The sequence below is a fragment of the Aquila chrysaetos genome, chromosome 13 (genome assembly GCF_900496995.4).
Source record: "Aquila chrysaetos chrysaetos chromosome 13, bAquChr1.4, whole genome shotgun sequence".
Lineage (NCBI taxonomy): Eukaryota > Metazoa > Chordata > Aves > Accipitriformes > Accipitridae > Aquila > Aquila chrysaetos.
The window spans coordinates 4,307,677-4,328,567 of NC_044016.1; the positions used below are offsets into that span (position 1 = coordinate 4,307,677).

Sequence of the window (20,891 nt, forward strand, 5' to 3'; positions counted from 1 at the left end):
ATGTATTTTTAAGTAAAATTCTTGAAGTTTTATTGATTCAGCTACATTTTCATCAAGAAGATTTTTGCAGTCTAGGGTTTGCTAGTTGTTTCTGTGAGGAAAGAGTAGAAAAATACAAGCTGAAGAGTTCGCATTTTTTAATGCGAATATAGGCAATCCAGTCACTCTGCGCATGCGCAATACACCGGCAGCGCCCAGGGCATGGCCGACACACACCTGCGCCTTGCTCCTGCACCTGTGTCTCGGGAAGCCTGGTGCTCTTGGCAGCTGGAACAAATGACTCCAGGGTCATGGTGGTATAAAGGAGTCCTGTTTATTAGTGCTCTTTGCACAATACAGCATGAAGAAACAGCGTGGGCACAACTGGGTAAAAAATAACCATGGTTATTAAATACTCGCCAACGCAAAATACAATCTCCAGTGGCTTTCAAAAGTTAGAATATGGTGGATGATGTCAGAAGTTTCAAAAAAACACTTAAAGGGGTGCTGTACAGTTAATCTCCTTTCCCTTTAGCATAAAATATGCATTCAGAGTTTTGAGTTACTGATGTTGACAGATACATCATTCATCACTTGCCATTTTGTCACATGATGGTGAAGACCTAATGTAGTCTATCTCCTCTATTTATTTTGACAAAGTAATTGGAACTCTTCAGATAAGACTACTTTGTTTCACTTATAACCAGCACAGCAGTGCCAATCCTTAAAAATAAATCTTAAAGGCTTCCACTCTCTGCTTTGAATTAGTTGAGTTCATACAGGATATATCGGTCTATTTACAGTAGAAATGAACAGCAAGTTCAAACTTATGTCCCCAGTACTTTATGGAGATTTGCTGCTGCAGAGTACTTGGCTGTTTTGCAGTATGCAGAAGCAGCAAGTTTAAGCATGCACTGTGTTTGCTGGCAGCCTTGACATTCTTTTACCATTTGCTGTGTTAGTCTAGTCAGTACACTTCTTGTTCACTACATAATTTCCAAGTGATTTTTTTCTTCTAGGTCCTGAATTTCTCAGTACCTGAGAATAACTACAGCTGTTCTTGGACTTAGAAAACTCTGCTGTATGCTTAGAAGCTCTTTTGAAGTAAACAAAGCTGAAAACAATTTTCCTGTCCATCCATCAATGACATACACTTAAGTGGCACTGGACCATTTGTAGTTCTAATCATACTGTAACATTTGTCACAAGCAAGGATTTAGCTGTAAGGCACCCTTCCAGTATCCTTACTTACTACCTCAAGTAGCAAACAGGTAAGGCATATTCAGTCTGTTATGCTTAGTCCTAGCCCAGGCACCATGATGCCGTAATGATTTGTTTCACACAACTCATCTAAATCCTTACTTTCTCTTCCCACGTAAAAAACAGGTTTCTGGTGATAGATGTGGCTTCAGGTAGTTTATCTGTTCCTTTTTAATTTACTGAAACTTGTGTGACTTGCTATGCCCTTTATTCTGAGTTAACCACATGTCCAAAGTTGGCTTTTTAGATGAATGCTTCAGTTTCGTTATGGTCTTTAGGAACTGAGCTCTCAGCCTGCATGCATTTCATCTAGAACATATTTGATCGAGAGGCTGGGTTCCCCCCGAAAAGGTCAGGAGTCATCTCTACAGGGAAGAGAGACTTTTTTCTTCCTCTATTTCACACTCTGCAGTAAGTAGGGAAAGTCTATACCTGAGAAATAAGTATTTTATTTTGAACAATGATCTCTATTTAAAAGAACCAACGCTGCTTCTTCATTACTTCGTTTGAAAAGAAATACCAGGTGTTCTTACTATGGTACTTTATCTTTCACTGGAAAGTTCACTGGGAAGGATATCAGAGGCCAAAGGCATTTGCTTTCCTACCTCACAAATATTAAAAGATTAAAAAAAAAAAGTACATATATCCTAAATATAATTTATTAAAATACTAGCCCTGTGTTTTTCTTCAGTGATGCTTCTTAATCTATCTGTAAACAACTCAGTCACTAAAATTTTTAAGTTTGTTTTCGTTTAAAGGAAGCAAACTGCTCTGCACCTGCCTTTTTGGACCTAGCTACTGGGTACCTATGTAACTATATATCTCACATAATTAAGTTCCAGTGCATTTATGGAAGTCTTTTTTTTTTGCAAAAATAAGATTTTTAAGAATCCCAGGTCTTTCAAACCCAGGTCTTATTCGTTATATATATATATATATATATATATAAAAATCAGTTCAAACTGAGATAACATGTAAAGATGAAGAGTAGCTACACTGATTTAATGTCCACCTATAGGAAGGATTAGGAATTAAGTACAACACGAAATCCAGTGTATTATACTATCCAAATGCTGCATTGTCTCAGTTTAAATTGCTGGTGGTGAAACAGTGCCCCCTGATGTCCAACAAGTTACTTGGAAATCAGAATGCTACATTCTTCCGGATATTCTTGGATGAATTAATTATTCAACAACCTTCTAAAAACTGTAGTTAACAATAAGCAACTTGGAGAACCGGTTAAGTCCACTATATCATGCAGAGGATTTAGAGTCAGGTACAGTTCTGTTTCCTTATTGTAACTGTGTTCAGGCATCAACCTTTCCACGTTGATGTTTTTCCATGATGTTTCCAAGTTGAATCCTTGAGCCATCCCCATCTCAACAATCCTACCTCAGGCTGCAGAGTCCTGCAAGGAAATAAAGGTGAAGTTGCAGACTTTCTCACAGCTTTTTCTTACCACTTCAGTTTCCTCAGAGTCTGAGCCGAGGTTATGCAGCTGGTCTGTATCAGAGCAGAGCCCTGGGTCCAGGGAGGTAGGGGACAGTACAGCAGGGACTAGAGAGTCACGATACCTGTTGAATAACTTGATTGTAAGAGATTTTTGAGACTGAAAAGAAAAAAAAAGTATTTTAATATTTTGTTGCAGAACTACCAGCTCAAAAAAATATTTAGGGGAGAGTTACAGGAAAAAAAAAAAACCAAACCCTGGAAAGCACTCTGTAGATAAAGATCTACATTGTAAGCCACTTTTTATTGATAAGCCAAGGAATACAAATGTGAAGGTGTAAAGAATAAGAAAGCATGATCTTCACAATTATCAATGCAGTTTTATATTTTGCAGTAGGGCAAAAAAAATGACAGAAGCTTGCTTCCTAGTCTGAATGGTTTAGATGGTTATGCGGACGTTTCTGCAACTTATCCTTTCTTTGTTTTCCACAGTTATCAAATGAACGGTAATGAATTGAAGAGTACTTTGAGCTCCTTAGCTGAAAAGTATTATACAAAAATAAAGAACAATTTAGTGCAGGGTAACTCGACCTGAACACATGTATGTGAAGAGAGAACCTCAAAGAAACAGACTTTTGCCCAACTGATGTATTTGGTATCATCTCCACCCTGCCGCCAAGTTTCCTGATTTCAGCCTATTCCATACAGAGATGTTGTTAATTTGTACATTTATCGCTTGATATGTTTTTTCTTTCTCTAGAGTACACGATCAGAAACTTGATATGATCTTTCCCTGAATATGCTCACTAACTCAGAGCACCTAAATAAAGATACCTAGCAAATTATTAATAAAAGATGAGGAAGGACTGAAAAGGCCTCTCTTCTCATTACCGTAACAAGTAAGACCCGTTACACTTTAATTGGCCTGTACAGGGGGAAGCAGTAAAATCGGATGTATTTCTTGCCATCTTCCTAGAGTAAATCTTTTAGCTCTGTAACAAAAGACAACGGTAAGATTTCACGCTGAATCTTACTAGCGAAGGGAGTTTTTTCATTCTTGTTACTACATTTCAACAGACTGCCTTAGACTAATTGCATACTACCACATGCATGAATCGCTTCTGTGGAAGAGTAACAGCAGGGTGTATATCGCACCTGTATTTTTAATGACATTTAAGGTTAGCTATGCCTTCCCCCTCACCTCCTGCGATTCCTCCCCCTCCCCGGGAGATGTTTTAAGGGAGCTTTCACAACGTTGTTGGGCAGCTGAGAGATTAAACTCGAATCGCGCCGGGGAGCAGCTGAGGGGAAAGAGCGGCGGCCACCACAGTGGCAGCCGCCTCCCCCCCCCCGCTCTCCCCTCACGCCGGGCCGGCACCGCCGTCCCCCGCCCGGGCGGCGGCGGACCCGCTCGCACCAAAGGCTCCCTCGGGACGCGAGGGTGAAGCGGCACCGGAGAGAGGAGAGACGTGTCCCGCTGTCGGCTACACCCGGAGGGACCGGCCACGCCGGTTTCGGGGCTCACCGCGTCTTGCGTGGGAAAGCGATGACATGAGACGCCCCCGGGGCCGCGCGGCCCGGACCTCTGCGGACACCCGCCGGGTGCCTGACGAGGGTCGCGTCATCGCGCGGAGTTACGACATTAGCTTAGAGCTGTCTCGACCCATGAAGTCAACGTGCCACGCTTCGCGCACCTCAGGGCGCGCTTTGTCGGCTCTTCCCGCTGACCATGAAGGGCGTGTAAGGCGGCAGGGTTACACCTGCCCGCCCGCCTAGCAACAGCCGTGCCCTTCTCTGATTGGCTGGCGGGCCCTGGGCGGGCTCCGCGGGAGCCGCGCAGCCCGGGGAGGTAAGCGTGCCCCGCCGTCCGATTGGCCGAGGCGGCTGCTTCGCGCGCTCTCATTGGCCGCGAGAGGCGCCATCTCGAGCTGCGCGGCGGGAGGGCTATGGCGCGGGTGGAAGGCTGCTGAGGGGAGCGGGGGCTGGGCCGGGGGCCAGGGGCCGTCCCGGTCCGCCGCGGGCTCCGGGCTTACCTGCTGGGCACGAAAACAGCGTCATCACGTCCACATATGAGGGGCTTTTTTGTTGTTTAAGAGCTGGAGAGCCAGGTAGGCTGCCGTGAGTCTGCCTCAGACAGCCCTGCGCTCTGTGGAGGGACCTACTGAAGAAGTAAATGCATTTGCTCCCGTTTAAAAATACCTTTTCTCGCACTCCACTTGGTATCTTCTTGATTTTTACGGATACAAACACTTCAGGTTTGTTTCCTTGGTTATGCCTTCTGGGTATGTCCTACTTGAGGGATACCTTTTATTCCCAATGGCTATAACCAGGTGTTACAAAAATTAAGAGCTCGAGACCTTGATTTTAATGTTACATGGCTGAAATATGGTTCTGTTGCATTAATTCTACTAATGTTCTTTTAAAATACGCAATCACAAATTGGAGAGGAGGAATGGAGATTTTTTGGTAGATATAAGTAAGGGTGTAGGGCTATGAGGATCTGACAAACAGCAACTTTTTCTGGAAAGGATTTTTTCATTTTTCAAAATTTTGAATGGAAAAAGAAAGATTGAAGGCTCCTTCCACTGAAAGAGCTTTATCAAATTAGGACTGAATTAAAGAAATCTACGTAGTTGGCTTAGGGCATCAGACTTAGCTAATTAGTACTGATACAATTAATTTTTGTATCGCCTGACGTACAAGCTCTACTGAAATGCTTCATTTGAACAAAAGATATATAGAGAACTACTGCTCAAACTGACTATTTTTGTAGTTAATTTCTTCTTCTTTTTTAACAGGAACCTTTACTTACCAAAATGAGACACAATCTGATGTGTCAGACACCTCCTACTGTCACGGTTCATGTAAAATCAAGTGCATCCAGATCACATCAGCAAAAAAACCTTATTAGACTAAAGCGGCCTACTTTTAAAGACCATGAAGAAAATTGTGAAAAAAAGGTTCCTAGTCATAAATATAAATGTCCAAAGGGACCATGTCTAGTTATTCAGCGTCAGGAAATGACAGCTTTCTTTAAATTATTTGGTAGGTTAATAATGACAGATATCAATGTATTGACTGAACAGTAGAAAACTATTAAGCAAGTATGTTTTCTAAACTCAATAATTTTGGGAGTGCTTTTTATATGGATACTAATGGCCATGTCTTTGTCTAAATGTATTTTGTTGTTGCATTTCAGTGTATGAATATTTAATGCTTAAGGTAAAAATACAAGAAGGGCTACCAAACTGATGAAAAGTATCTTTTTAAATTACAAATGAAACCAAGGTGGTATGATACTTCCTTTTATGATTATTTCCCTTTCCTTTCTATTTTTTCTGGTATTTCAACAAATGCATGTAAACCAATGTACATCTTGTTTTACACAAGGCTTAAAAAAAGGCTGGACTCCCAGTCTTGTACACATGTTATTTATTGTGGGAATAAACATTTAGGGGGAGAAGTGGAATGGAAAGAAAATCTGAGGAGTTGTAGCACTTCTTTTGCATTTGCCTCTTTGATGTAAAGTTTTGTATTTATTTAATTTAGTGAAGAGAATAACTAATACTGGAAGATTACACTTGGTTTTCACTTGAACCTTGAATACAGAAGTGAATCAGAGAGAGTCTGCGGTAATCCTATTATAGTGCATGTTCACAGACAGTGATGCACTGACCACAAATAATCAAGCAAGTATTGCTTTATAAAGGCTGTCAGGTAATCAAGGTGCAGAGATCTCAATAGTCTATAGTTCATCAGAAATAAAGGTATGCTGTTAGATGGAGCCACTTATTGCAGGAAGAAATTACATAAATAGAAAAAATACTGGTGATTTTTCACCTTCACTTGCTATTACTGAGAATGAATGAGATGCAGTCACTAAATTTTCCACCTTGCCTTTCTGGTAGTTTGTCTTCTTTTGCTGCTTAAGTTTTTTCATACCTACTCTCTTTCTCCCTTCAGTTTCTCTGTTCTCTACTGGTGGGTCTAGCTTCTTCCTTTTATTTCGTTTAATAAAAGGACCATCTATTATTTATTTACAAATACTTTCTAACAAAAACAATTTTGGTGTTTGAAATGGTACACCTTTCTTTTGTTGCAGATGATGATCTAATCCAAGACTTCCTTTGGATGGACTGTTGCTGTAGAATTGCAGACAAGGTAAGCATATTTCCTTCTTAGTTAATAGAACATATATTGAGTAAAAAATCTGCCCTTAATCACTTGATACTGTAATGCAAATACAGACCATAATTTTTTTTCTAATGTGCTCATATGGAAGCGTCAAGAAACTCAGTTTATGCTTTCCTCATTGTCCTGGTTTCAGCCGGGATAGAGTTGATTGTCTTCCTAGTAGCTGGTAAGGTGCTATGTTTTGAGTTCAGTATGAGAAGAATGTTGATAACACACTGATGTTTTCAGTTGTTGCTAAGTAGTGTTTAGTCTAAAGTCAAGGATTTTTCAGCTTCTCATGCCCAGCCAGTGAGAAAGCTGGAGGGGCACAAGAAGTTGGCACAGGACACAGCCAGGGCAGCTGACCCCAACTGGCCAACAGGGTATTCCATACCGTGTGACGTCCCATCTAGTATAGGAACTGGGAAGTGGGGGCGGGGGGAATCGCCGCTCGGGGATTAACTGGGCATCGATCGGTGTGGGTGGAGAGCAATTGCACTGTGCATCATTTGTATATTCCAATTCTTTTATTATTACTGCTGTCATTTTATTAGTGTTATCATTATCATTATTAGTTTCTTCTTTTCTGCTCTATTAAACCATTATCTCAACCCACGAGTTTTACTTCTTTTCCCGATTTTCTCCCCCATCCCACTGGGTGGGGGGGAGCGAGTGAGCAGCTGCGTGGTGCTTAGTTGCTGGCTGGGGTTAAATCACGACACTCATTGATAAAAATGATCAAAATATCTTGGTGTAAGATAAATGTGCAAAGCATTTTAGGAAATTATATACTGAAATAATATATTGATACGGCATTTTACATTTCAACAGTATCTCTTGGCAATGACTTTCGTTTATTTCAAGAGGGCTAACTTCACAGTAAATGAGCATACCAGAATCAATTTCTTTGTCGCTCTGTAAGTACTTTTAAATTATCTGGTTTTATTAGCATAAACTTTGCATTATTTTATTCCTTTGTTTATGCCACTGATAATTATGATACATGATGCAACTTCTTTAATGAGTGTGTAGTTGTTTGCGTTTTATATGAAATACAGAAACATAATGTACATACTATATATCAACAGTGCAAATCCAACATTCTTTCTCTGATGACCACCAGTGTGGAACAAGCTTGAGCAGCAGCAAGGGGATGTTTGCGTTGGTGTAGTGATATATAGCGTAGCATTCTGCCTACCAAACTGAATCTGTGAACTTTTTTAAGCATTACAAGTAATACATGCAGGACAATACATGGCAACATATACATGGCTCACACTTCCTGTTACAAGACCCTATTTTATTGTATCTTTGCCAGCCTTTAAGTAATTTGTACCAAAATGTTTCCTCATGATATGCATCTCGGGACTAACTTTTAATTAAAGTTTCTGTCAACATGATTTAAGTCAACTGTAAAAATGGTGCTAGAGCATTTCTGGGAACTTTTTTGAACAGTTCTAAAATTTCTATACTTTGAAGCAGAGGTGCAATCAGTAATCTGTCTTTACCAAGCCTCTCCATATTTGGCTATACGTACAGAGTGATTTAGCATTTTCTTTCATAGTGTTATAGTGCTTGGGTCATCTTTTCCCATAATAGTACTTCTCAGATACTCTGATTCGCACACTCATGCGGGGAGAAAGATGGCTGTTTCTTCTGCTGTAAATGGTATTCTGGGTAGCATCCAGAGAGCATGGAGGAGGAAGCCATCTGACCCCATACCGAAGGGAGAAAAGCCAGGTCAGAAGAGCGACAGGATTAGAAAGGGACAAAGGGTCTGGTGAGACTGGGACCAGCAGGAATATTGGTGTTAGGAGCAAGTGAGAAAATTCAGGAGAAGACTAGAAGTTGTAATTTTTTCAGGTATGATTTACAGCAGTTTAGTATCAGGTGGATCCAGAGGAAGTAAATATTTTTCTGTTGTCTGAGAAAACAACCCTGAACCAAAAGTAGCACATAAGTGAAGGAAGGCAGAAATATGGACATGAAGGCAATAATTTAAGGTTTTCATTTATATATGAAAGTAGACCTGTATTTAGTTGTTTGCTGCTAATTTAATGTGAGCAACATAATTTTCCAAGGATAGTTAAAATCCTCGTGAAGTTTAACATTTTGTAAGATAGTTTTAAGCATTATTTAGAGAATCAGTCAGAAACTGTTCATTTTAGTGCTAGGATATCTTGCCAGTTTGGATAAAGCTGTCAGGATACGTTAGTTCTTGCATATCTACTAATTTAGGAGCCTCTAGGGTAAAGCAATTTTTATAATAGCTTAAGTTAAGATTTTATTTACCCAAAGGATACATATGGAACTTTCTGATTAAGAAAATACTGTACTCCAGAGAGAAGGCTGTATTTTGTTAGCTGTTTTCTCACAATACTAGGAGAAAGAAGTACTTCAATATTATGTCTTCTATTGTTAGAAATCATACTAATAGAGTGATTTAAGATTGAACAACATTTACAGACACAAACATATATATATTTGAAGGTATCTGGCAAATACAGTTGAAGAAGACGATGAAGAATCAAAGTATGACATTTTCCCATGGGCCTTGGGAAAAGCCTGGAGAAAGCTCTTCCCTGATTTCTTAAAGTTAAGAGATCAACTATGGAGTAGAATTGACTACAGGGCTATTGTAAGCAGACGCTGCTGTGAAGAGGTAGGGAGGGTTTTAATATTGTAGATGCTGAAACTACAACAATTAATACCAGCTAACAATCTAGCTCTATACAAATAATTTCTTCTCTAAAGTGTGTAGAGAAGCCATGGGAAAGAAAAGATGCAGCTAAAATGTAATGGTCCATTTATCCTCCATGAAAATTTTTTTCTTCTGCATTTAAAATACATTCTCTGAAACTGTGCTTTTAAGGTAAACTAGAATATTTTACATTGTACTAGTGTTAAAAGTGAAGTTTTTATTGACTAGAATATTTCTGCTTTATGCAAGTATTTTTACGTAAAATTTACCATCAGTTGTTTCACTTCATTCACTTTAGAAATAATTTTGTATGTGTGCATTTGCTCTACAAATTGTAAGTTTGTACACAAGTAGAACTTTCAAAAAAAGATCCCAGCACCTCAGGTGAAGTTTTAATCCCTTCAAAATTAATAATATAACTTCAATTGACTTTTTAAGGTAAGGGTTTTTCATTGCATTTAAAAAAAACTCAGAAGGACACACTTGTAACATTCTCTACTATTAATGCGGTGTTACAACCTACATTTTACAAACATACTAGGAGGGAAAAAAGACATTCCTCACTTTTCAGGTGGAATGTATCTGTCTGGAAAAGCCCTGTCATGTTCTAAGAACATAATGTTTACTACAGCTGGTGGAAAAGAAAATCTCATTTACTCTAGAATTCAATCTCTGGGGATGAGACTGGGTGCTTATGGGAAAAGTACAAGAAACAAGGCAAGTGCAGAATGCTTTTCCTGGCACACCCTCCCAGCTTTCAACAGTCATCAGTTCAGCGACATTGTGAACTAGAAGATCCATCTAGTTGGTGTTTAGCAGTTAGTAAAAGACACCATCTTCAGTCCAACATACAAAGCATAAGCTGGTATTTGTGATGATTCATATGAATATACAAGGCTGTAAACTGTTGTTTCCATGTCTGATTCATAACTGGTTCACTTACTTGTGCCTAAGGTAGCAAACTTTCTAGTGAGACAGAAGCAGATAGATAATAGATGATACACATTTCAGGTACGTAGTATTAATTCTCTGCCATACGTGAATTGGATCCCTTGTTTTCAGCTCTATGTCTTCCTGTTATTTTTACTGTTTCTGATGTAATGGCTGTTCCAATAGGTGATGGCTATTGCTCCAACGCATTACGTATGGCAGCGAGAACGTTCTATACACCACAGCGGAGCTGTGAGAAACTACGATGATCAAGTACAGCTGCCCCGCGGACCTAGTGCTACTCCTACAGACTGCCTGCTTTGTGGTAAGAAGGGAAGATTTGTACGACTAGGATTATCATCATCTTCCTCCTCATCTACTGGCACTTTGGAGATGACGGAATTACATTCATCCCAGAATTTGAAGGACAACTTTCCAGATGAGAAAATGCTCGTTGACTCTCCTTTTTATTACGCCCAAGGTACGGTTTAATATTGCAATTAATTTTCAGTTAGTTTAGGCAACCGAGGCCACATTTGCCCTTCAGACTACTGTGTCCTTCTTGGTATGACAAGACAGAATCTCTCTGTGTGAGCACACAGGCCTATTACAAATGCAGTTACCTTGGCAGAACTGAGCTTTTACTGCCATAGTTTCACTTGCATTTTCACATCTTGTCTCTTGACTTCCTGGAATTACCAACTGCTTTATATTCTGAGTCTCTTCAAATTACCTTCATCTACTATGGTAGATTTTGGGTTGTGTTCCAGTCTATTTAGGCATTTAGTACTATTCTTGCATTATACATTAAAGTGAGAATCCTATTTTGAATCCAATAGGATTGGCTAGAGGAAACAGTAAAAACATTGGTGTGTTCACATGAGTTAAAAGAGTGTGTGTTATGCGAGTTGAAGCGCTCTTGTTGAGAGCACTGTTTTTAGAAGGGGCAGGCTGCTCAGTTGCTGTCATCAGTTTGGACATACGTTAAATCACAATTCACATTTTCCTTTAAGTGTATTTCAAGTGTTGACAGAGTTTATACAAAATTTCAAGATTGGAGTAGGCATAGAAAACCATACAAGTTTATTGTAAAAATTGTTTTATGTAATTGAATCTTTATATATTAATCTATTCAAAATAGCATCCTGAGCCTTTGTATGAGAAGCCTCCATTACACACAGCAGTTATGGGGCAAACACTCATTTAATTTATTTTTACGAGTGGAACACGCTTGAGATGTAAACTTTCTGGCGGAGCTGTGTAAGGCCTCGGTTCTGCAAAGATACTTTCATGTGCTTAACCACTGCAGAGTTCTTAGCATATTTATTTAATACAGGGTTACAGTTATTTATAGCTTTATTTTTTTATTTGTGCTATATTCTCACTAATATCCAAATTTTCACTATTATAGTAGGATTGTGTTACTGCTTTTGACAGCTTCAGTACAACTGTGATTCTCAAGGGATCCCTCAACTTTGAAAAATGTGGCATTTGAATCTTCCTTGAGATACAGAACAAGTCAGGTGGCTGCAACATGTCATTTAATAAATGTAATGTGGTAAACATCACTACATGCTTATGTGGAGACTTATGTTAGACCCTAAAAGACTGAATTTTAGATCTATTTTTACTTGAGAGATCTCGCTTTTCATATCTGACAAAGGTCAGAAAAAATTGTGTTTATTTTGACCATTTGAGAATGCTTTATATGAAGTTCACAAATAACCAGGCAACCTTCAGCATGAGTGTGGGAACTGAACCAAAGCTATACTTGTCAACAACTGGTCCTTTTCTTGAAATAAGCACAGCTTTATCAAGAGAACAAATTCAGTGAATTTCAGTTTATCTTACAGTTCTGCTATATGAATATTGTTCTTAAAGAAACTGAAAACCACCATTTGGTAGTCAGTGAAGTCAGAAGCTGCTTCACTTGCATTTCAAAGGGCAGACTTTGATCCATTATTTTCTTACTAGTTTTTTTTCTCCTGATTTCTGGTAGACTGTCAGAGCCTGTCCAGCAAAAGGAGACCAGGTAGCACCTTGAACCAAGACAAATCCATGGATTGGTTTATAAACAATGAAGAATGAAATACACCCAATGAGATAGAAAGAGATATTGTCCTTTGCAGAACAATCTGTGTTGCATCACACCACCATACCTGATGATTCTGTTAAAACTTTTCCCTTTAAATAGTAGGTGGGATTTCAAACTTTATATGAAGTAGAAATCAAAGCACTCATTACTTAAAAGTTACACAACTTGCAAAATGTAGCAGCTACTTTGCAACATTTTATTTTATTCTGGTACAATACTCAAGTTAGCAGCTAACATCTCAGCAGCATGAAGAAAGCAGTGGTCGAAACTTTCTCAGCTTGGTAAGGAATGCTAATTAAAAAACAAAACAAGTTACTACTTCAGTATTTCAATATACAAGGATTATTTTATTATTATAAGTTTTATGATTTCATGATATAGTAACGTGTCAAATACTAGTACAAAAAAAAAAATTATTTTTGAAAACAAAATACCACTAACCATTTAAGATAAAATACATTTTTCCAGTGTCTCACCTGAATGACCATCCTGCCAATAAGATGGTCTAGCAACGTAAGGCACTGAGCAGTATGTTTCAGCATCATCAGAAAGGGATTCTGTGAGAAGTAAATTTTTTTAATTCTTTCTAACAAGTTTAAAACATACACACAGACTAGAGTTGCCAATGCGCATGGATTTTTTTTTCCCTGATGTTATTTTCATTTTCTTTTTGCTTCTGTTAAAGTGCTTTTTTGTCACCTATCAGTACATTCAGACCTCTTTGCTCTACTATGGATTTTGCAAATCTGCACTAGTATGAGGCATCTTTTTTGGATTTGCCCGAACAGCATGATTACAAAACAGAGCACACTGGTACTGTCTCTTCTATGGAATGCTTAAGCCCATCAGGGTCCTCTAAAGCACCTACAGGACGAGTATAGAGGACTGAATTTTATTAAAAAATAAAAATTTAAAAACAGTAGTAGAAGGGCAGTCATTCTTTATTTGCAGATTGCAATTTATTTTCTATTTAGTTGAGATTTTTAATAAGATATTTAAACTTAAATAACCATTAATATATCCTTTTTCAGACCTGAAAAGGTCCAGGGCTGTCCAAAAGCTTGTCTATTCTTTACAACAGTCTCAGCTGACCTAAGAAAAAAATACTGCCTGTTCCTACAAGGTTTGCCTTCATTATATCCTTGGATTATCAAATTGCAATAACAGGCTATTTCATCAGCAATTATGTTCTTACCATTGTATTCACTTTCTTTAAGAACTGCTTGATCCTGAATGTGGATTTCTTCGTACTCCTTTTGAGGTGGTTCTTCAATATTTTCTTGATTTTCCACCATTTGGCTTGATTTACAATTCTTGATTTTAGCAGGGAGTACCGACCAATTTCTATAAGTTACCTCAATGATCGTTTCACACAAAAAAGGGAGCTTGCAGGTCCGTATTCTGTCTAAAAGGTCAATAACCTGCGTGATGCTTTTGAAGAAATGCAAAGGATAAAGTAGTATTTTGAAAACTCAAATCATACACTGTTAGTCTCAATTCTACTGCTTTTGACACATTCTTTACCTTTGAGGTTACACGAGTCCTTCAATTTTAGGGTAAAGGAGCTAGCAACCCGACTATGGAATTGGAAAACAGTACAGTTATTTTGAGGATGTCATTAAGCGAAGACTTCCACTGATCATAACGAGAACATTCCCAAAGTAAAGGCCAAAGGATTTGACCAAGTGTAATTTATACTGAGTGCAACTCCCTAAAAAAAAATTACACGGGGTGACAAAAAAAAATAATTTCATTAAACATTTCATTAATGCTGGATGTATATTTTAAAAGATGTTTGGTTTTGTAACAATGTTAGGTGATGCCTGAATAAATGTTAAGTGCCAGAAGTAAATACTTACTTTGCTAAATACACGGCGCACACACCACCCTGTTTCAGACTTGGGTGTACAACAGGCAGAGCAGACTGAGGGTTAAGCATATCCAGAACTATCTGCAAGAGAAAGATACCTATGTTTTCCCAGTAAATATTAATATGTATCTATCAATTTTTTTCCACAACAACAAGGCTTGAAAAAAACATCTTTACCTACGGAAAATGCATACAACAGCAGTATGTAATCCCAAACCAGTTTTATTACTGCCTCTCAAAGCCTTAGAGAAACCGGAGGTCTACACATGTACAAAACAAAGTCCTTGCTACTTCCAAATAAATTTCTGTTAAAACAGCAAGTAACGTTTCACCAACATGGTAGTCCTGTACTAACGTTAAACCTCCTACTAATTAAATTCCATAATGTTGACATTAATAAAAACTTTTAGAAGACTACATTTACTAACATCTTCGGTTATCTAGTTTTCAAATGTAAAAAAAAAAATTAAAAAAAATTTTCAAGTGCATCTTTATCATGAAAAGATCACACTACAGTCTCAATGTCTAACTTGCTGTTTGTTTCAAGATTTGGAAAACTTCTGTCATTGGCAATTTATCCATTTTCTGCTAGAAAACTATTCAAACTGTAAAACAATGAGATATGCAATACCTGATCCTTCCTGTGGACCGTTACATTTCAAGTTTTTAAAATGGTATTTTTATGCTATATATTTTATTTCTTTGCTCAAACTGTTTAACACAATTGTCATTTGTTTAAAGTGTTAATGTAAGTAGTTTGTCTGCTTCACGTGGAAGAGTGGTTAACATCTAGCTGTTTTCGCCAGCACGCCTCTCTTTACAAAATCTAGATATAAGAAGTGGGACAGGAGAGCAAGCAGTAGCATTCCTTACTCTCACTTAGGCCTTGGTCACATTGTGCATTCTATATAGCTGATAGCAAAGTGTTTACATATTTATATTTTCTATAAACTTATGTATTTTTCTTAAATTTAATGTTTGAAATATATGCCTTAGTCAGATACAAAAATATCCGTTTCTCCAAAATACAAGACAGCAAGTTTGTCTTTGCTTACAAGACAGCAGTGATTAATTGTATTCCTGTACTACAGCCATATTGCTCTTTCATTTGGGAAACTGTTAACTGAAACCTTGAAAATACTTGTAATCTGACAAAAAAAAAATCACAATGTTTCTTTCATTGATTGATTGTTTTTTCTCATGTTAAACTAGACATGGGAATCCCATTGTAAGTGTGAGCACCAGAGGTTTTAATTTATGCAGAAAAGATCAATGTCAAATGGGGGGATTCTCTGGACTTACTGCGTCAACTGTTACAGATTTCATATCTGCAGCAGCTGTTGAAATGTCTTTAAGAATGAAATCCACGTTATCTGGCCACTCTTCCATATGTCCTATTTCCCATGCAGTACGCCAGTGCCTGTAATTCTTCTTAGCTAAATTATGATGATCATCTCTGATTTCATAACTTATAACACGTCCTTTGGGCCCAACTGAAAACAAACAAAAGACACTAGACTTACTACTCTTCCCCCCGTAATAAAGAATTTAGAAAAAGTCGTGTAGTAAACAACAGAAGTACACCTTTAAATCTCAACTTCACTTTAGGAAATAATCACATATGAAACAAGCAATTACAATTTGTTTTTTCTTTACATATAGAACAAACATATGCAGATAAGGTGCTGGGTTAGTTCTTTTTCAGACTGAAATCCATCAATCCACAGGTGAAATAAAGCATAGTTACAGTAGTACAAAGTGTTCTTAAGATGTCCTCTCGAAGTAACTCCTGCAGCAAAAGACAACTTGAACATCTGTGGTCCTATCCATCTACAATTCTTCTGATACAGCTACCAGAGGTACCAGCTGAGAAAGCTCTAACATGGGTCACTACTCACAGGTGCTATAAAACTGACAGACAGTGACTGCTTCTGTTGTTGATTAAGAATTGGAACTGCTGGTTTTAAATCTTTTTTGACACTCCTTGTTTTTACAAAGGTTTGCTGTTTTCCATGCATAGTTCTTTCTCTGCCTGTCCCTTCATAGGGTTGGGGAAAGGCTAAGAAACACCCCTCACACCTGCTCACTGATCTCAGCCCCACAGACAAGTTTCCAAGTGTACTCTTTGATTTACACAGGCTTGTGTTATTTTCCTGTTATGGTCTGTAACTGTAATATATTATTACTTGTTTTAAGTATCACTTTACTATCCTGAAATGTACTGTATGAGTCCAACACATAATTCTTCATACAGGAAGTGTTAGGAGGAAATCCAGGCACAGACAGCAGCATGTGCAGTGCTGTATTATTCTATCCTTGTATTACTCCAATTCCTCAAACCTATCCCACCATTAGCTTCTCTTTCTCCTTGCTACTTTTTAATGGGTGAAGGCAGCTTTCGGCAATCAGCAGTTCAGTGAGTGAGGTTCTATGACTTTTTAAGCCATTTTAGGTCAGAGTCACCAGGCTCCTTCCCTCACCTCTGTGATCCCACTGTGAATTCATTCAGAAAACTGAATAAAAGAGGGGATGGGTTTCCCAGCAGTCTTCCCCTGATCTAGCTCACCCGGGATCAGACAGAGGCCAGAGCCAACATGTAAGGAGGGAGGGTTTCAGCAGTGTCACCTTTGATCATCTTAAACAGTTGCAGAATTGCAGCACCAACTCCTTATCACTCAAGATTATCAGTTTGGAACTATTGGAAGAATAAAATCGTTCACACCGGGGTCAGTCTTACTCCTTCCTCTGCTCACTCCAAAAACTTCCTATATTTTGAAACTGACTTCTGGAAAAATAAGGACAACTAGTTAAAATAGTGAAGCAAAACTCTTCCATCATTGTGATGCTGCAATATGTCAAGTTTGCATATATCATGTTTTCCCGTTCTCAAAGATCTTAAAGTCATGGCAAACGCCACATTCTTAACACAGTCTTGACTTTGTCCTCTTGCATGTCAGTAGTTCCTGGGAAAGATTAAAGAAGGAATGGAAAATAAAACATGAAATGAGAGTAACACGAAGAGAGGAGATTAACGAAATCTGTTAAATCAATGAGAATTGTGGACATTAAATACTTCCATGGACCTTGGTAACATGCCCACTAGATTTAAATTCCAGCGTTTACCTACGTAGCAGCTCTTTTTCTTGTTGGGTGTCACTGTACTAAATGGTGGCAAAATTAGCCACCATTAGGAAAGAGCAAATCAAATCTTATTTATTTCAGGGTCAGCGCCAAATTGCATTAAGCTGTGACTAACACTGTCCATATTTGGTGCTGATTTAAGTTCCATAAATTTGAAAATAGCAATACAATCTCATACCTTTTTCCCTCTCCTCAAGATAGAGCTGAACTGGCGCACAAGGACTGCTTTCTTCCCATGGATAGGGTTAACAGATTTTGCTGACTTGGCATGGTTACAGCTAAATTAAAGCTATCAGAAGGAACCTATTGAACAAGACTGAAAAAGGAGAGGAAGAATTGATAAGTCCAGGTGTGTTTGTAGGAAATGGCCACAGCGGCCTGAATACCCAAGTCAGAAAATAATTTGCTAAAAGCTAACTTTTGCCTTAGCCAACATCAGGTATTCAATCTCTTTCTTTGGATTTAGGGTCTGCTTGTAGGGGAAGATGGGAAAAGCTAATGACTCTTACTTTCCCTCTCTCTAAATGTATCTCTGGAAACAGAAGTGCTGACTTTCATCTTCTGTTTTGTCAGCTTCTAGCTCCCATGGCAGCAGTAGCTTCTTTGAGGATAATTCCAAACTATCTTCAAAATCCAATCACAGAACGACAAAAACCTCCTAGTTTATTGCAGAAAGATGATCGGAAGGAACTAAGGAATAGCAGTAGGAGGCAGAAAGAAGGAGGGGGAGCAGAGGTGCAATTGCTGACCTCAAAACCTGGGCCCAACGTATTTCAAGACCACGTGCAGCTGAGTGATCTTGGGGCAGCATTTAATGGCTGATCATTAAAATAAGCATTTTCAACTGAATTAGTACTCCAAGTGAAGATTGCTGCAGCTAAAACAACGGACTAAGAAGAACAAACTACTCTGTTCATCTCAGGAGGGGACCTTCCAGATTCCCTTTGCTGCTGCTTACACACCCTCACCAATTTTAAGCTCCTGATGGATCTCAGCACTCTGGTTTGTACCATTCACTAAGTGTAACCATTCCCAGTTCCTCACATTACCCTCAGCAGTATGACCTGGCATCCAGGAGCAGGGTTGGATCAATGACACTGGTAACATACTTGCTGGATACTAAACTTCCTCAGAAAAACCCATACTTCTAAAAAGCCTTGTATTGTTATCCTGGAGCACATGCCAAGGGACAGCAGATACAGCATTGCTACATGGGAGAATAAGAGAAAACTAATTTGCTGCCTTTGAGTTCAAAGGTTAACGGACTTGAACAAAAAGAGCAGCCGATCTGTTCAGTTTGTCTCCCTCACAAGAGCGTAAGAGGAAGCACCACCTCCCACAGATACTTGGCTGGCTGTAAGTGGGAGTCCCAAAACATCTTCTATCTTGAACTGTTGAATAACACAGAGTATAGCCACAAAGGCAGCCCAAACTGTAAAGGTTTTACAAAGACAGCATAGTCTATAACAATGCTTTATAACACACACTGGACAATAGTAAAAAAGAAACGTTAGTGCTGAAGTTTCACAGAAGCTCAGGATACGGGCTGCTTCTCAGGTTCAGTGACCACTGCTGGGACCCTCAGGTATCCAGTTACTCTGATGGTGGGGTGCCTACAAACCCTGTCTTTGAACATAAGCCTTCAGGATATGCAACTTGTGCTTTTCTGCTCTACCAGTTCAAGATGATCTGTGATGAGGTTCCTGTCTTTACCCTCCAAAGCCCTTTAATATTGCAGAGAAGGGCAGTATTCTGCAATAGCAGAAATACATTTTTAAAAAACAAACCAATTTGAAAACCAAATTCAAGTGGTGCTTTACTTTCAGGTGTGTACAAAAGCAATTACAGCAAACAATTGTGGTGGTTTTGTTTTAGTTTTTTTCTTTCCTTAAGGAAGTTGTTCTATCAGAAGCCCATAAATTAAATTACTCTGAAATGTGGTCCACTAACAAGATACCTACAGATGAGATGAAGTTGAAGAGTGAGGTTTCACCCTCGCTCACATTGCTGAGTGCAAAGGCGCTCTACCTTTTAAAGCACTGAGACCTAGATCAAACCAGGCTAGCTGTAACATGAAAAAATAACAGTGTGCGTCCACATAAGCATTTTCACTGGTATCCAGCAATTTGATTATTCACGTGGTCCATCAAGATGAGGAAAAGGAAACTGAGAAAGGCAAGAGATTGGGAGAAGGCGTCTAGTACGGTTAAGCCAAAGCCAGCAATAATGATGGCTGAAACCCAGCTTTCTGCAGGTCTTTTGGTAACGTTTTGCACTACGGCCCCTGAAATACAGTCAAAACGTTTTGCAGTCCCTGCATTGGCTCTGGCACAGATGTAATTTTCCTTTACGTCAACAAACTATATATGAACATGTGAACTGCAGCAAAACTTTTAAGAACTGACCACAAGTATTTGGTCAAAAGAAAGGCAACGTGCAATAAGGGCATTGCGCTGCTTCTATGTTTTCTAAAACCAGGTTCTCACCTGCTCTTGACAGAAACAAGCTCATAGCGCCAGACCCGCTGCCAGTTTCCAAAACGGTGTCTCCCGGGTGGATATCCATCATCATTAAAATAGCACTTATATCCTGCGGGTGAGAAAAAACACGCCACGTTACTACTCTCGGAAACTAAGGGTGAGATTCGGCCAGTGACCTCCCAGTCACCGGCCAGCCCCGGTGAACGGCCGGTACCTTGGGGTAGGCGATGGTGGGTCCCCGCGGCATCAGGAGCACGTACTCCTCCAGCGAGGGCCGCCTCAGCAGCAACGGCGCCCCGGCCGACGTACGCAGCATCTGCCCGGGCAGCTGTCCGATGATGTCGCAGTGGGGCAGGAGGCCTCTGGGGCTGGCCAGAACCGAACCCGCCGCCAACCGGCACAACAGCTTCAACGTCGCGTTGTACTTCCTCCGTACCTCCGCCAGCGCCAGCTCCCCGGCGCGGAAAGGGCCGGGCCGGGCTCCCGCCTCCTCAAGAGACACCTGAGGGGCGGTCGCCTCCTCCTCCTCAGGGGGAACCTGAGGGGCCGCCGCGCACCGCCCCACCGCCGCCGCTTCTTCCGGCGGCAGCAGCCGCCTCACCCGCTCCAGAGGCGACAGCGACGTCTCCCACGCCCGCCTCCGAGGCCTCCCGCCGTGGGCGGCCCCATCGCCGGAGGAGACGGCTCGCCACAGCCCTCGCCAGACCCTCATGAGAAACGAGGCGGGAAGCCGACGGCTCGCAACGGTCGCCCCCCCCCGCGCGCCTGCGCCGCGCGCCCCGGGTGACGCCGTCCCCGGCGTCACCCGGGGCG

General features: G+C 39.9%; 2 protein-coding genes across 4 annotated transcripts; one reads left to right on the forward strand and one right to left on the reverse strand.

The window, feature by feature from the left end:
* Positions 1-294: 294 nt before the first annotated feature.
* Positions 295-20,856, reverse strand: TRMT61B (tRNA methyltransferase 61B). Of its 3 annotated transcripts, XM_041128291.1 has the most exons (8): positions 20,293-20,855; positions 20,085-20,187; positions 15,760-15,950; positions 14,447-14,538; positions 13,783-14,018; positions 13,064-13,144; positions 2,814-2,848; positions 295-2,647 (listed from the first exon to the last, which is right to left on the reverse strand). In XM_041128291.1, the coding sequence occupies exons 1-8, from the start codon at positions 20,788-20,790 to the stop codon at positions 2,633-2,635; spliced, it is 1,251 nt and encodes a 416-aa protein (XP_040984225.1). In that variant the 5' UTR covers positions 20,791-20,855; the 3' UTR covers positions 295-2,632. The 3 variants fall into 3 exon arrangements, with proteins under 3 accessions (XP_040984225.1, XP_029890756.1, XP_029890755.1); XM_030034896.2 differs by lacking the exons at positions 295-2,647; positions 2,814-2,848 and adding an exon at positions 12,770-12,878 and having other exon boundaries at positions 20,293-20,854; XM_030034895.2 differs by lacking the exons at positions 295-2,647; positions 2,814-2,848; positions 13,064-13,144 and having other exon boundaries at positions 13,262-14,018; positions 20,293-20,856.
* Positions 4,707-12,653, forward strand: SPDYA (speedy/RINGO cell cycle regulator family member A). The gene is made up of 7 exons (XM_041128292.1): positions 4,707-4,943; positions 5,487-5,733; positions 6,791-6,849; positions 7,693-7,778; positions 9,352-9,523; positions 10,679-10,976; positions 12,492-12,653. The coding sequence occupies exons 2-7, from the start codon at positions 5,505-5,507 to the stop codon at positions 12,578-12,580; spliced, it is 933 nt and encodes a 310-aa protein (XP_040984226.1). The 5' UTR covers positions 4,707-4,943; positions 5,487-5,504; the 3' UTR covers positions 12,581-12,653.
* Positions 20,857-20,891: the final 35 nt, after the last annotated feature.